A 16,333-nucleotide genomic window follows, 5' to 3' on the forward strand; every position below is an offset into this window, starting at 1 on the left:
TTGCTATTACTATGTTGGTGATTTTTCATGTACATTTATATCTTTATTTTTTAATTAAGTAACGTAAATTTATCCACGTCAAATTACTTATTTTTATCCAATTATATTTGGAAAACAGTGTTATATATTTCTTTCTCAAATTCCGTCGCTATACTCTTTCGTACAGCAAAGTTGCAGTCGCTGTTGCAATGAAAATATCTGAACTCTTTTTACTCAATTATTGAACTTTTTTGGCTGAATTATAGAGCACTATTGAACTAAACTACTTTATTGACTCAATTATTGAAAATGTACGGGAGAAAAAAGTAAGTTTAGGCATTATTAGAAGGGCTTCTCTGAGCTGGATCGGAGTAAGAGACTACAGCATCAAGGTGTGTGAAGATTTGTTTCTGCATTTAATCTTCAGGTACTTCACTCTCCTTCTATTGCATTTATCAGATTATGTTATGAGCATTTATATATAAATTTTGTAAATTAGTATCATTTTATTTATTTTAGACTTGTTTTACATACATTACTGCCAACACAGAAATTGGCCAGTATATATCTACTTTTAGCTTAATTATATTTAGACTAGTTTTACATTCTCCTGGAGCCTTTACGACCCACACATGGTGATGATGCTTTGACAACTGCATAGGTGTATGAAATTGAAATAATGATGATATTGAAATCTTTGGGGTTTTGTGGTTGGAAGACAAATGAAAGTTCATCATCAAAGAGGGAGTATAAAACAGTAATAGAAGAGCTATGCCATCAATTTTGCATGGAAGATATTAGAAAAGCAACCAACAACTTGGACAAGAAACTTCTCCTTGTAGAAGCCACCAATAATTTTTGGTTGTACAAAGGTTGTGTCGAGTATAACGGTACAAGTGATTATACAATTGCAATAAAACGCGGGAACCCTACTAAAAAGAAAAATGAGGAGGATAGCACCCGTTCCTATATGGTGAAGGAAATTGAGGTGCTATGTCAGCTTCGTCACCCAAATATAATCTCACTTATAGGCTTCTGCGACAATGAAAATGAAATCATTGCTGTGTACGAATACATGGCCAATGGATCACTTGATGATTACTTGACAAATAGGAATAACCAACCACTTTCATGGAAGAAAAGACTAGAGATCTGCATCGGAGTAGCACGTGCTCTACACTATCTTCACTCAGGAGTCAAGCGCGTTATCATTCATCGTCTTATAAATTCAAGTTATATTCTTTTGGAGTTTTGGATAACAATATGATGCCCAAACTTGCATATTTTGGACATTCCTTGCAAGGACCACTCTCTACCTCCAAGCCAAAACCAATTATAGATGTTCTTCAGGGTAATTTAATTTATCTTTTTTATATTATTATTATTATTATTATTATTATTATTATTATTATTAGTAGTAGTAGTAGTAGTAGTAGTAGTAGTAGTAGTAGTAGTAGTTATTATGATAAAGTATCAAATTTTTATTCCAAATGTTTTGAAGTAAGTATTAATATAATTTTTAATATTTTTTTTTCATTTTTTCCCTAAGAAACTATTTTAAAAGCAACTAAATATTGTCGCCACTGTTAATTCGGTAAAAAATAACTAATAGTCTAATAGAACATATAATACAAATTAAAATAACTTAGTCTTATATAATATAAAAACATAAATGAGCGGTGGTGAGTGAACAAAAAAAACATAATATCCTCAATTTTTTTGTAATTTTTTTTTAAATTCATCAGCACAAGTCATATGAAGGATAAGGTTAAATAATTTTAAAATATTTATAACACAAATAATCAAATAGAACAAAAAAAATTGAAAAGTAATATTAATACTTATTTCAAAACGATTGACCTAATATTTTGCACTTGTGATTACTCTTATTAATTATTATAAGGTGATATTAAAGTAGATTAATATTATATAACCAATAAAATTTATTATTTTTATTAATATTATTTAACTAATATTGTAAATTTTAATTATTAAATTCTAATTATAAATTTTAATGATATAAAAATAAAGTATTCATTAAATGTTGATTAATATTGGTAAAATGTGTTGTTTTTATATCTTATATCAAAATATAAAAATATTATTTATACATTAAAATTAGCTATTAAAATCAGTCATTAATATATTTGTACATAAATATATGTGTAATTTAATCTATTTTCAATATTTATTTGTATTCTAACATATATTTTATATTAGTAGCTGATTTTAGTATACATGTAGCATGATTAATCTAAATAATTAAACTAAGAATGGTTTCTTCACTTACAGGTACAATTGGATACGTCTCCCCTGAAATTTTTTCTTGTGGCATCTACACTGATAAATGTGATGTTTACTCTTTTGGTAACGTTCTACTAGATGTGATATTCGGCAGAAAGGACAAGGATTTGTTGGTCAAGAAGGTCAATATGTTTGCAAGCCTACACTTCGGAAAGAGCACGATTGAATTTCGGGAACATCTTCCCCTTAGAGGCTTCTGGCTCTGGGTAAGGGAGCTCTTATGTAACAGGATCCCTATGGAAGAGCTTGTTGATTCAGATCTTAACGGAAAGATTTCACCCGAGTGTTGGGATGCAGTAACGAGTATTGCTCAAAGATGCATAGAATATGAAGCAGATGAGCGACCAACAATGGGTGAAGTAGAGTTGTTGCTTGAGCGTGCTTTCTCATTGCAGCAACAAGCTGATGATATTACAAACACCAATGCTGCTCATTACACCTTATCCTCCACCACCTATATTCATGGGCGACCATCAATTTGTATTGATGCCAATAACACAGAGGACATACTAAGCCATCAATTTTCCCGAGCTGATCTTGCACTAATGACCGGAAATTTCAATGAGACAAAAATAATTGGAAAAGGTAGTTTTGGGGAATTGTACCAAGGTCGTGTCAGACTTAAAGGTCTAACAGATAATTATTACTATCTTATCGCAATCAAGAAGATGCATTGGCCATCAATTTGTTATTCTGAGATGCAATTCAAGTTCAGGGAAGAAATTGAGAAAATCTGTGTGCTTCGCCATCCAAATTTGGTGTCTCTTTTAGGATTCTGCAATGATGATGGTGATGCTGTTGCTGCGGCTGCTGCTGATGATGATGATTATAATGATGATGATGCCAAGATACTTGTGTCCGAGTTCATACAGAATGGAAGTCTACTTTATAACCTGCATGAGAGTCATCGGAATAAGAAAGCTCTGACATGGAAGAAACGACTGCAAATATGCATTGGAGTAACACAAGGACTACACTACCTTCACACAGCATCCATTTTTCACCGTAACATTAAACTTACAAACATCCTTTTGGATCGCGCTATGGTGCCTAAACTCTCTGATTTTGGGTTTCCCTGGTCAAACCCAATACATGCAGGTAATTTTTCTTTGCATTTTACATTTGGCGCCTAAACGTATTGCGTGATTATGGTTAATGCATTATTTAGGTTCTACTTGTAAGAGAAACCAAATAATTCTCACCAATTCAAGGACTTACACAGGGTGTTATGCTGCTCCTGAATGGTCTGAAGGCCATGACTTCACAGATAAGTGTGATGTTTACTCTTTTGGTATAGTTCTCCTACAAGTGGTATTCACGAGCAAGCTACCGCTTATTGAGGGGGAAAGTGATCCCATTCTCAAGGGTAAGATTGCACCGCAGTGCTGGGAAGTTTTCTTAGACATCACACGACGGTGTTTGAAATTTGGACCAAATGAGCGACCAACCATCAATGAAGTTATGACTCAACTTGAGCATGCTCTGGCACTACAAGAGGAAGCAGATGCCAACACTAGTGATGAATACAACTTATTATCAATGACCTTTGATGATGATGCCTTATTAGGAAGACGCTTATGCTAGCATCATTTTTTGGATATTGTATTTTGTTGGTTCATGTATTTAGTGTTTTTATTCAAGATTCTTATATAAACTTGTTGAATAATGAAAAAAGGCATGAATACTAGCTCACATATGACCTGTTATCTTTGTTTTGAAAATAAGTAGCTGGTATGCTTGTTGAAAAAGATGTCAAACATTGAACAAACATGAGAAGTGAGATATAAGTAGGAAAGATAAAAAAATCTGGTGACCACAAAGCATATCAGTGTTCTGAGTTTCTATATAATATTATAGCATCAAAGTAGAAAGGTTTGAATAGTTGCTTCTGCATTCATCTCCACTGTCACAGGTACTTCACTTTTCCTCAATAATAATAATATTATTATTATTATTATTATTATTATTATTATTGTTATTATTATTATTCTTATTATTATTTAGACTTGTCTTACATCACTTAAAACATATAGAAAACCTACATGTGCATCAGTGCATATGAACCATGAAAAGGAGGAGATCAGCAAAATTCCTGTTCTATATAGAGATCATAGCTATATTCTATTGACATCATCATCAAAATTTTCTGTACGTATAATTCTATCAATTCCATTCTAATTAATTACTTAATATTGTTTCAATAAACTTTGTTGCTTTCTATCTGTCAGTGCAAACTAAGTTACTGCCTATACAGTACAGAAGGTATTTCAATAACATAACTGTTCGCAACAAATATTCATTGTCAAGAATTGATGATTTGTTTGATCAATTTCAAGGAGCTATATGTATTTCTGAGATTGACCTGCGTTTAGGGTACTATCATTCGAAGATAAAAGAGGAAGACATTTTAAAAATTGCCTTTCGTACTCTCTATAGATACTATAAATTTTTAGTAATGTCCTTTAGTTTGACAAATGCGCCAGCAATTTTCATGGATTTGATGAACCGAGTCTTCGAATCTTTCTTAGATCGTTTTGTTATTGTCTTCGTCGACGATATATTGGTGTATTCGAAAAGTGCTACGAAACATGGGTATCATTTGAGAATTGTGTTGCAAATTTTAAGAGACTACAAGCTCTATGCTAAATTTTCTAAATGTGAGTTTTGTCTTGATTAAGTGACATTTCTAGGACATGTCATGTCGAAAGATAGAATCATGGTAGATCCGAAGAAGGTTGAAACTATTTAGAAGTGGCCAAAGCTTACTACAGTGACGGAAATCCGTAGCTTTCTAAGGGTTGGCTGGCTATTATTGGCGATTCATCCAGAAATTCTCAAAAATTTCTACACCATTAACTAAGTTAACCCAGAAGACTGTAAAGTTTCAATGATCAGAATCTTGTAAGAAAAGTTTCCAGACGCTTAAGGCTTGTTTAATCTCATTGGTTGTTCTTGTTTTACCTTCCGGGTCTGGGAGATTCTCAGACTATTGTGATACATATCGGATAGGACTTGGTTGCGTATTTATGTAGCATGGGCAAGCTATTGCCAATGTCTCGCGACAACTTAAGAAGCATGAGCAGAATTATCCAACTCATGACTTGAAAATGGCAGCAGTCGTTTTTGCTTTGAAAATTTGGAGGCACTACCTTTATAGTGAGACCTGTGAGATCTATATCGACCACAAGAGTTTGAAGTATATATTCCAACAAAAAGATTTGAATTTGATGCAACAGAGATGGATGGAGTTGCTAAAAGATTATGATTGTACCATTTTGTATTATCCTGGAAAGACAAATGTTGTAGCGGATACCCTTAGTAGGAAATCTATGGATAACTTAGCTCATATCACTCTTGCAAAGAGACTAATTGTTGAAGAAGTCTACCAATCGATGGCTGGTAGAATCTAATTTAACCTTGGAGAATTAAGAGTTTTCTTAGTACATGTTCGAGCTCAATCTTCCCTGATAAAATAGATCAAAGATGCACAAAGTGATGGCTCGAAGTTAAGAAAGCCTATAGAAGATGTTCGTAGTGAAAAGAACTCATACTTTCTCTTGATCAAGATGTTTTGTGTTGTGGTCGCCGCTTATGTCTGCTAGATAACTACGACTTGAAGAAAGTTATTTTGGAGGAGGCTCACAATTTTAAGTACACATTAGACTCCAACAAGATATATCAAGATTTGAAATAATTGTTTTAGTGGAAAGGCATGAAGAAAGATATGGGAGTTTTTGTTTCTCATTACTTAACTTGCCAACAGGTTAAAGGTGAACATCAAAAGCCTGTTGGGTTATTACAATAAATTGAAATACCTGAATAGAAGTGAAAAAGAATTACGATAGATTTTGTAACATGTTTATCTCATAGCTTTAAGGGTTTTGATTCAATTTAGGTAATTGTGGATAGAATGACGAAACCAGTCAACTTTCTTCCCGTAAAAACAACTTTTAGTACAGCTCGATATGCTCAACTTTATGTTAATGAGATAGTTAAGCTACATGAAATTTCAGTGTCCATTATTTCAGAGAACCTTAGAAACTCGTCTGGATCTTAGCACAACTTTTTACCCTCAAACCGATGGACAATAAGAGAGAACGATTCAAATATTGGAAGACATGTTAAGACGTGTTCTAGATTTTAGTAGGAATTAGAACAACTATCTACCTTTTATTGAATTCTCTTATAGTAATAGTTATCAAGCCAGCATTCAGATAGCACCATTTGAAACTCTTTATAAAAGAAGATGTAGGTCACCTATTGGGTAGTTTAAGATTGGTGAGGTTAAACTTTTGGGGCCAAATTTGGTACGAGATACAGTTGAGAAGGTTCGCTTAATGAAAGAATGTTTATTAGCAGTTCAAAGTAGGCAGAAGGCTTATGTTAATAATGGAAGGCGTAACTTAGAGTTTTCAGTGGGTAATCAAGTATTTTTTAAGGTGTCGTCTATATGAAAGGAATGATGAGATTTGAAAAAAGAGGCAAGCTTAATCTTCATCACATTGGTTTATTTGAGATATTAGATAGAATAGGTACAGTTGTTTATCGCTTGACATTGCCGCTTAAGTTGTGCATGATCCATCCAATATTTCATATATCAATGTTGCACAAATATCTTCCTGACTCATCTTATGTGTTTGCACCACAAGTCATAGAGTTAAAGCTAAGGAGGATTTATTATTTGAAGAGAAACCATTAATTATAATTGATTGCCAAGTAAAGAAACTACGTTCTAAAAAAATAGCATCTATAAAAATTGTTTAAAAAAATCATTCTAAAAAAAATAACTTGAAAAGTTGAAGATGCCATGAGTGACAAATATTGTATTTATTTAAATTTGAAAATAATCATCACACGTATCACAATATATAAGTTCAAAATTCACGCACCAAATTTTGTAAGGAAAAGATAATGTTATAACTGAAAGAAAAAAATAAAAAAAAAAGAGAGAAAGGACATGTGAAGAACACGTAATCCCGTTAATCCTTTTTCTTTTCCTTCCTTGAGGTTCTGAATCCTGTCTCTTTTTTCCTTTCTCAGCCTCATCTCTCCCATTTCTCATCCTCCCATATTTTTCGTCTCTTTTCTCTTTTCATCTCTTTTTTTTGCAATCTCAAACACCAAACCATCAAGTTCACTTTATCTTGCTTCCTTTTGTTTTTTACTCTGTTTTTATTTATTTAAATCTCATTTTCTCATAATCCTAATCATAAAGTTCTTAACTTAATGAGCGAGAGAAGTACTCAATTTTTGAGTTCTAGTTATTATTAAGACTTTAAGGTAATTCTTTAACTCAATAATTAGTTATATTTCGAATTTTTGTCTTTTCTATATTTATGGGTATACTTAAATCCGAAATTAGGATTGTTAAGTTAGAAAATTAGGAAATTTTTATTAAATTGAGTAAGATTTTATTAATTGATAATATTAGTAGCTCACAAATATTATTATTGTCATATTTCTAGAGTTATAGAGTTATTGGTCATTTGGTTGTTCGATGATGCGTTAAGAATTGCTTTCGATTCTTTGAAACTAAGTTGTGAATGAATATTATATCTATAATTATTTTTAAGTGTATTATTATCAATATTTAATTTAATCGTTATTTTTAGCATTTGAAATCATTTAATTGTTGTGATTTTTGAACTATTGGAATGAATATTATTTTTAAAAAACTTATAATTTTATAAAAATACACACAAGACGATATTAATTTTTTTATAAAGTATACATTTTTTTATTTGACTTTGTTAAACTTTAATTAAATTTTTGGTATGCATTCTTATATATATTTTATTTATTATGATATTTAGTAATATGTTACAATTATTAGAGATTTGTTATAAGTGATTTAGTTTCGACTGGTTTGGGAGACTTTGATTAGAAAATTGTAGTTAAAGGCAATTATAATATTAACCTAGATGTATTTGACTCAGACCTTAACTAGCAGGGGCGTTGTTAGCCTAACGTATAGGCCATACGTTAGATCTGTTATACCATACGGACACACTAGAGAAAAGAGTTATCCTTAGAGGTGAAATCGTCCAAGTGTGTGAAATTCGATTTTATTTGACTTTTGCAATGAGAACTCTTATTTCAGTTCATTCGTTTAATTACTCATTTATTTATTTGCGTATTCACCTAATATGGAATTTTTGTAGCTAAAAGAAAATATAATCTTTCAAGATAAAATTGATATCGTCTAATGCGGATTATAGATATAATGTCTGTTTATTGAGTTGTAAAACTCACCCTATTATATTTTTATATTTTTTATATGCAGGTGTCATATTCTAGTCCCATTCTACCTATTTCATAGTAGATCTTAGTCATTTTGGTGAACTCTTCTTCTTTCTAAGGGTTATGTGTTTATATAATAGAATTTTTGTGTAAAAAATATAGATTTTGTCAATGTTCTATATGTTACAGGTAGGATTCTTGTGTGAATTATATTATTTTGAATCTCGAACTGTTTAGATAATAATTATGCTTTAGTTATATAAGACTTATGGATTCAATTATATACTTTAATTATCAACTTAGTATATATGATGTGACTCTTGATATATTTGATTTGCGAATATATTTAAAATATATTGTTGTTGTCGTCTTTAAAAATGGATATTTATTATTGATGCAAGAAGATAATATTCATATTAATAAAATTTTAGAAACAGATGAGATTCTATCTGTTTTTTCAAAAATTTAGTCGATTAGCTTGGTGAAAAACTTGTTCCTCGAACATCAGATATGGCTTGATTTGGACTATAACAAATAATAACAAATGTTAAAAAATATTACAGTTTTTCGGGAATAATGATAAAGAGGTTGACATATAAAATCAACGATATAAAGTATTGCATGTTATAAGATATTTAAAATAAGAGAATAAAAAAATTTATATAAAATTATTAACATAGATATACTTTTAAAAAAATATTAAAAGTAATAATTGCTAATTTAAAAGGTTAACTTTTGAACTTAATCTAGTACTTAATCTAGTAGTCTAGTAATGTTATTTTATTTTATTTTAATATTTATATTTTAATAATATCTAATAAAAATATAATCTATTTTTGTACTAATCAAAATAATTGATAATAAAATTATATGAAGTTTTAATTTTTGACATAGAAATTTATAAAAATACAATGATACTATCTACACACACAAAAATAAATTATTTACATAAAATATATATATATATATATTAAAATATAAAATATATATTAAAAATAAAATAACACAAATATTTATATGTAATAATATAAATATATAATAACTTTTTTGTGTGTATATATAATATTTTTAATAAAAATAATCTTTAATATTATATAAACTATGAATCTTAAAATCATTATAAATTTACAATGTATATTTTATGTAATTAAACTTTTAATGTTTTATAAAATAATTTTTTATTTATATTTATTTATATATTTAAAATTATTTTATAATATTTAGTAATCACTGCTATCATTTATTTTAGTTCGCAAAACCCCATGTCTCATTCTAGTTTTACTTAATTATTGAGCTTTTTTGGCTGAATTAAACTACTTTATTGACTTGACTCAATTATTGAACTTGAGCACCCTACCGGAGAAAAAAAGTAAGTTTAGAAGGGCTTCTCTGAGCTGGATCAGAGTAATAGCCTACAGCATCAAGGTGTGTGAAGATTTCAGATTTGTTTCCGCATTTAATCTTCAGGTTCTTCACCACTCTCCTTTCCTATATATTCGTTATAGAATTTGGCAACCTCCTATACTGTTGGATTTATGAGATTATTTGATGAGCATTTATATATAAATTAAATTTCCTAAATTAGTATCATTTTATTTAGACTAGTTTCACATACTCCTGGAGCATAAGCCTTTGCAGTTTGCAACTGACACATGGTCATGAATCATGATGCTTTGACAGCTTGGTAGCCAGGTGTCTGAAATTGGAATAAAGATGATATTGAAATCTTTGGGGTTTTGTGGTTGGAAGAAGAATGAAAGTTCATCATCAAAGAAAGAGTATAAATCAGTAATAGAAGAGCTATGCCATCAATTTTGCATGGAAGATATTAGAAAAGCAACCAACAACTTTGACAAAAAACTTCTTGTAGAAAAGTCCTGTGATTGTTGGGTGTACAAAGGTTGTGTCGAGTATAACGGTACAAGTGATTATACAATTGCAATAAAACGCGGGAGCCCTACTAAAAAGAAAAAGATGAAAAATGAGGAGGATAGCACTCGTTACTTTATGGTGAAGGAAATTGAGGTGCTATGTCAGCTTCGTCACCCAAATATAATCTCACTTATAGGCTTCTGCAAAGAAAATGAAATGATTGTTGTGTACGAGTACATGGCGAATGGATCACTTGGTGATTACTTGTTTAAAAGGAAGAAGGAACCGCTATCATGGAAGAAGAGACTAGAGATCTGCATCGGAGTAGCACGTGCTCTACACTACCTTCATGCTGGAGCCAAGCGTACTATCTTTCATCGCTTCATACATCCCACTAACATTCTATTGGATGAGAATATGGTACCCAAACTCTCAAATTTTGAACTTTCCTTGCAAGGAGCACTCTCTACCTCCAAGCCAAAACCAATTACAGATTATATTCGGGGTAATTTAATTTAGAGGAATACTAGTAGCCACCAGAACTTATTGTTTTTTACCATCACTTAACTATTAATTCAATTTCTTTAGTCTGATTTCTCTAGTGATGACAACAAAAAATAATAAATTCTGATGGTAGTAGTATTTCTCTTTAATTTATCTTTTTTCTATTGAGTTATCAACACTTCCTTATTAAGAGTAAAGGATTAGTTTGGATCATTTTTAAACATTTATAACACAAATAATCAAATACGCCAAGATTAACATATTACCCTTATTATTACTTTTCTGATATGCTTATTTCAAAATAAATTCTCTAAATAATTAAACACTAGTTTCACTTACAGGTACAATTGGATACATTCCCCTAGAAGTGCTAAAACTTGGCATCTATACTGATAAATGTGATGTTTACTCCTTTGGTAAAGTTCTACTAGATGTGATATTCGGCATAAAGGACGAGCATTCGATGAGCGAGATCAATATGTTAGCAAGCCTACACTTTGGGGAGAGGACGAATGAATATTTGGAAGTATTGAAACATTTACCCCTTACACTCATCAGGCCAAGAAAGCTCTTATGTTCGTGGATTCCTATGGAGGAGATGGTTGATCCAGATCTTAACGGAAAGATTGCTCCCGAGTGTTGGGATGCAGTAATGAGTATTGCTCAAAGATGCATAGAATATGAAGCAGATGAGCGACCAACAATGGGTGAAGTAGAGTTGTTGCTTGAGAGTGCTCTCTCATTGCAGCAACAATTTGATATTACACACTCTGCTGCTGCTCATTACACCTTATCCTCCACCACCTATATTCATATGCTACCATCAATTTGTATTCATGCCAATAACATAGAGGACATACTATTCCATCAGTTTCCCCTGGCTGATATTAGAGAAATGACCAATAATTTCGATGACGATTATGGAATAATGGGAAAAGGTAGTTTTGGAGAAATGTACCGAGGTCGTGTCAGACTTAATGGTGTAACAGATAATTACTACTATTGGATCGCAATAAAGAAGATGGATTGGCCATCAATTTGTGATTCTGGGATGCAATTCAACTTCAGGAAAGAAATTGAGAAAATCTGTGTGATTCGCCATCCAAATTTGGTGTCTCTTTTAGGATTCTGCGATGACGATGACGATGATCATAATGATAATGATAATGATAATGATAATGATAATGATGATGATGTTGATGATTCTGTTGGTGATGATAATGATGATGATGCCAAGATACTTGTATCCGAATTCATACAGAATGGAAGTCTACTTTATAACCTGCATGAGAGTCATCGGAATAAGAAAGCTCTGACATGGAAGAAACGACTGCAAATATGCATTGGAGTAGCACAAGGACTTCACTACCTTCACACAGCATCCATGTTTCACCGTAACATTAAACTTACTAACATCCTTTTGGATCGCGCTATGGTGCCTAAACTCTCTGATTTTGGGTTTCCCTGGTCAAACCCAATACATGCAGGTAATTATTTAGCTTGTACTTGTAAGAGAAACCAAATAATTCTTACCAATTCAAGGACTTGCAGGTTATTATGCTGCTCCTGAATGGTCTGAAGGTCATGAATTCACAGATAAGTGTGATGTTTACTCTTTTGGTATAGTTCTACTACAAGTAGTATTCACGAGCAAGCTACCGCTTATTGAGGGGGAGAGTGATCCGATTCTCAAGGGTAAGATTGCACCACAGTGCTGGGAAGTTTTCTTAGACATCACACAACGGTGTTTGAAGTTTGAATCAAATGAGAGACCAACCATGAATGAAGTTATAAGTCAACTTGAGCATGCTCTGGCACTACAAGAGGAAGCAGATGCCAACACTAGTGATGAATACAACTTATTATCAATGACCTTTGATGATGATGTTTTATTAGGAAGAGCCTTATGCTAGCATTATTTTCGGAAATTGTATTTTGTTGGTTCATGTATTTAATATGTTTATTCAAGATTTATGTGTAAACTTGTTGACCAATGAAAAAAGCATGAATACTACTAGCTCATCTGCTCATAATATTATCTGTTATCTGAGTTTTAAAAATAAGTACCTTGTATGATGGGACGCTATTTAGTGCTCCTCAGTTGTTTGGAGTATTAAAAGTTTAAAACTCCTCTTAGAAAGTTAAGAATAAGTTACCGTAAATAATGTTTTTTTTGTAACCGTTTTAAATAATATTTGGGCAAATGTTATTTTTTGGTTTTTATTTGGGCTTGTTTTACTTTTTTTTTTATTTTTAAATTGCTATTGGATCATTACAACATTATAATAGAAATAAAAATTAAAAACTTTTTAACCAAAAAGATTAAAAACTTTAAAAAGACAAAATACTTTTTTATAGTGAATTAAAAAAAAGTATAATAAGTACAAAAAAAAAGTATAATATGTTTTAATTAATTGCAAAAAGGGAAAATATTTTTTTAGGATTAGAGTTGTTTTTTTTTTTCCAAAGATAGAGATACTCAAATCCGCAACCTCTTATATGAGTATGGAGAGATTGTGCCATTTAAATTATAATTCATTGGCAAGATTAGAGTTGTTTGATTTTTAGAAAATAAAAAGAAATTATGTTTGAACGTAAAAAAAATAAAATTATCCTGTTGAAGATTTAGTTTAAACTTTTAAAATATCCATTTAAAATTTAATTAAAAAGACAAATATATTTTTAATATTAATTTTGTTTAAATATATTTAAATTTAAAAATTTGAATTTAATATTAAAAAGTTAAAATATCATGTTTAAAATAAATTTTAGAGTAAAGTATCGTTTTTGTCCCCAACGTTTGGGGTAAGTTCTAAAGTTGTTTCTAACGTTTCAATAGTCATATTTAAGTCCCTAACGTTTCAAAATTGGCTCAATGTTGTCCTGCCGTTAGGGATCTGTTAACAGAATTGACGGCGGGACAAAATTGAGATGATTTTAAAACGTTAGGGACTTAAATGAAATGAAAACGTTGGGGACAAAAATGATACATAAAAATAAATTTTAATTTTATCTTTCAATAATATTAATTTTTTACGTAACATAGTTATTCAATTATTTTTTTAATCACATTTAAGTAAATTACATTTAATCACACTACTTTCATTCTAAATAAAATTTTTTTATTTTTATATTAACTTATAACTTTAAGTGTAAAATTATAAAAAAAATAAATTTATTTACAATGAAAGTAATGTGATTAAGTGTAATTTACTTAGATGTGATTAAAAAATAATTGAATAACTATATACGGTAAAAAATTGATACTATTGAAAGATAAAATTAAAATTTATTCTATGTATTATTTTTGTTCCCAATATTTTTGTCATATTTACGTCTCTAACGTTTTAAAAACGTTTCAATTTTTTTCATCGTCAATTCTATTAACAGATTCCTAACAGCAGGACAACGTTGAGCCAATTTTAAAACGTTAAGGACTTAAATAGGACAATTTAAACGTTAGGGATAATTTTGAGACTTATCCCAAATGTTGAGGACAAAAATAATTATTTATTCTTTAAATAATTAAAGTTGTTTTATTAAATTAAAAAATAAAAATTTGAATTTGAATTTTTTTTCTTGGATAACTAAGAAACGGAAATGTGAATTTGAATTTAATTAATAGAACCAAATATATTATTTAGTATTAAGTTTAAATATTAAGATGTTCTTTTAGGATCAGATTAGACTACTTAAATGAGTTAGAAAGTAAAATTTTGAATTTTAATTTAAAACACTAAAATAGAAACAAATAGTTACTTTTTTTAAATCAAATAAATATAATTAATCATACAAGTATAATAATACGAATATGTGTATTTTTATCAAATTAAATAATTTATTAATTAAATTATATTTATTTAAATTTTAATTTAAAAATTTTATAATTTAAAATTTAAAATTATGTGAATAAAATTAGATTAAATAAAAATAAAAATAAAAATATACCAGAACGATTTAGATCGTATTGCAATGAGTTTATGAAATTCTAAAACAAAATAAATTTTAAAAGATAAAAATAAAAAAAATGTTATGGAAACAATAATTTTTTTTATTTTATTTCAGTAAAAAAATTAACATTAATAAAATACTAAAATAAAAAAACGTTAATAAGTAAAGATGAGAGATTAATATTTTATGATTATTTTATAATTTTTATTTAAAAGTATAATTTTAAGTTAATGTTAATTTTTTAAGTATTAACTTTTTTAAAAAATATAATTTTTTGACATTAATTATTTAATGATATTATTAATATACAATAAAAACTCTATTAATAAAATATCTCTTAGAATATTGTGCCAACGCACATTACAATACTAATAGTATAATGGAGTTTCAAAACTCCAAACATTAGACGAGTTAAGTTTTATAGTAGTCTTTGAAATTGCATTCAAGTCTCAAAGTGTCATTAAAATTAATAGTTACTCAATTTTATCTTCGAACTTGTACTTTGGGACTCATATTAGTCCCTAATGCACTTTCTGTTTATTGTTATGAGTTTTCTATATAACAAGAGTGAGACTCGCACAATGTAAAAATAGATAAATTAATTATATTATATAGTGTATTTTAATAAATGTTATATTATTTAAAAATTGATTAAATAATACTAAATTAAGTTAAATTTAAAGTGTTTTATATTAAAAATATTTTGTAGAATATTTATTTGACAATTTGTATATTGTTTCATATACTTATTCAATTAAAATATAATACAAATTGAAATATAATTTATTGTTTTGAGAATTTGAATTTATTTATTTTTTAAAAAAGATATAGATTTTTTATATTAGAGTTGTACAAAGTTATATTTTTATTTGTTGTTTTCATTTTTACATTTAATTTAGTTGCCATATTTTATCTTTTTTATGGTGTTTTTTGGTTTTGTAAATAATTAAAAAAGTTAAAAAAATAAATGAAAATGAAAAATACAAGAAAATGTAATATAAAATTATGAATTAATTTTATAATTATGATATATTGATATGAGAAATTAAGAAATGAAGGATAGTAAGAGTCTTAACATGTATAAGTTATAGAATTTGAATATTTGTAAATAAAATTTTTTATAATTATTATGACATTTTTAATGTACATGTTTATTGTATTTAGTTAGTACTTTATGTTTTAATTGAATAATAATAGATAAGAATTTGTTTTTTAATTTTTTACTAAAAAATAATTGGTTAATTTTTATCTTTTACTAAATCATTAGAATTACTGATGTGACATTATTAGTAAAGGAAAAATAACTTATATGTAGAGAAAATTGGTTTATATGTTATAAATAGATAAATATTGGATACCCGTTAAATTTTTATTTATTTATTTATTTATTTTTTATCTATTATCTTGAATTTTTACATGTTATAAATATCGTTTTGGTTTATATGTTATAAATAGATATGTATTGGTTTTTATGTTATAAATA

General features: G+C 28.8%; 2 protein-coding genes across 3 annotated transcripts; both read left to right on the top strand.

The window, feature by feature from the left end:
* Positions 1–530: 530 nt before the first annotated feature.
* On the top strand, positions 531–3,977 carry LOC112797901 (probable serine/threonine-protein kinase PBL11). The gene is given in 4 exon segments (XM_072233936.1): positions 531–1,222; positions 1,225–1,330; positions 2,272–3,381; positions 3,495–3,977. Coding segments are annotated over 4 exon segments (1,866 nt in total). The 5' UTR covers positions 531–658; the 3' UTR covers positions 3,581–3,977.
* Positions 3,978–7,230: 3,253 nt separating this feature from the next.
* On the top strand, positions 7,231–12,932 carry LOC112797900 (uncharacterized). Of its 2 annotated transcripts, XM_025841012.3 has the most exons (5): positions 7,231–7,563; positions 8,567–9,990; positions 10,204–10,900; positions 11,241–12,386; positions 12,451–12,932. In XM_025841012.3, exons 3-5 carry the CDS (start codon positions 10,237–10,239, stop codon positions 12,810–12,812), a joined length of 2,172 nt encoding a protein of 723 aa, XP_025696797.1. In that variant the 5' UTR covers positions 7,231–7,563; positions 8,567–9,990; positions 10,204–10,236; the 3' UTR covers positions 12,813–12,932. The 2 variants fall into 2 exon arrangements, with proteins under 2 accessions (XP_025696797.1, XP_029153861.1); XM_029298028.2 differs by lacking the exon at positions 7,231–7,563 and having other exon boundaries at positions 9,762–9,990; positions 10,124–10,900.
* Positions 12,933–16,333: the final 3,401 nt, after the last annotated feature.

Source organism: Arachis hypogaea, chromosome 4 (genome assembly GCF_003086295.3).
Source record: "Arachis hypogaea cultivar Tifrunner chromosome 4, arahy.Tifrunner.gnm2.J5K5, whole genome shotgun sequence".
Classification (NCBI taxonomy): domain Eukaryota; kingdom Viridiplantae; phylum Streptophyta; class Magnoliopsida; order Fabales; family Fabaceae; genus Arachis; species Arachis hypogaea.

Excerpts from the sequence above, each read along its gene's own strand:
- LOC112797900 (XM_025841012.3), top strand. The coding sequence starts at position 10,237 with ATGATATTGAAATCTTTGGGGTTTTGTGGTTGGAAGAAGAATGAAAGT. Across the intron at positions 10,901-11,240 it reads AATTACAGATTATATTCGGG|GTACAATTGGATACATTCCC; the intron begins GTAATTTAATTT and ends TTTCACTTACAG. Across the intron at positions 12,387-12,450 it reads GTCAAACCCAATACATGCAG|GTTATTATGCTGCTCCTGAA; the intron begins GTAATTATTTAG and ends AAGGACTTGCAG.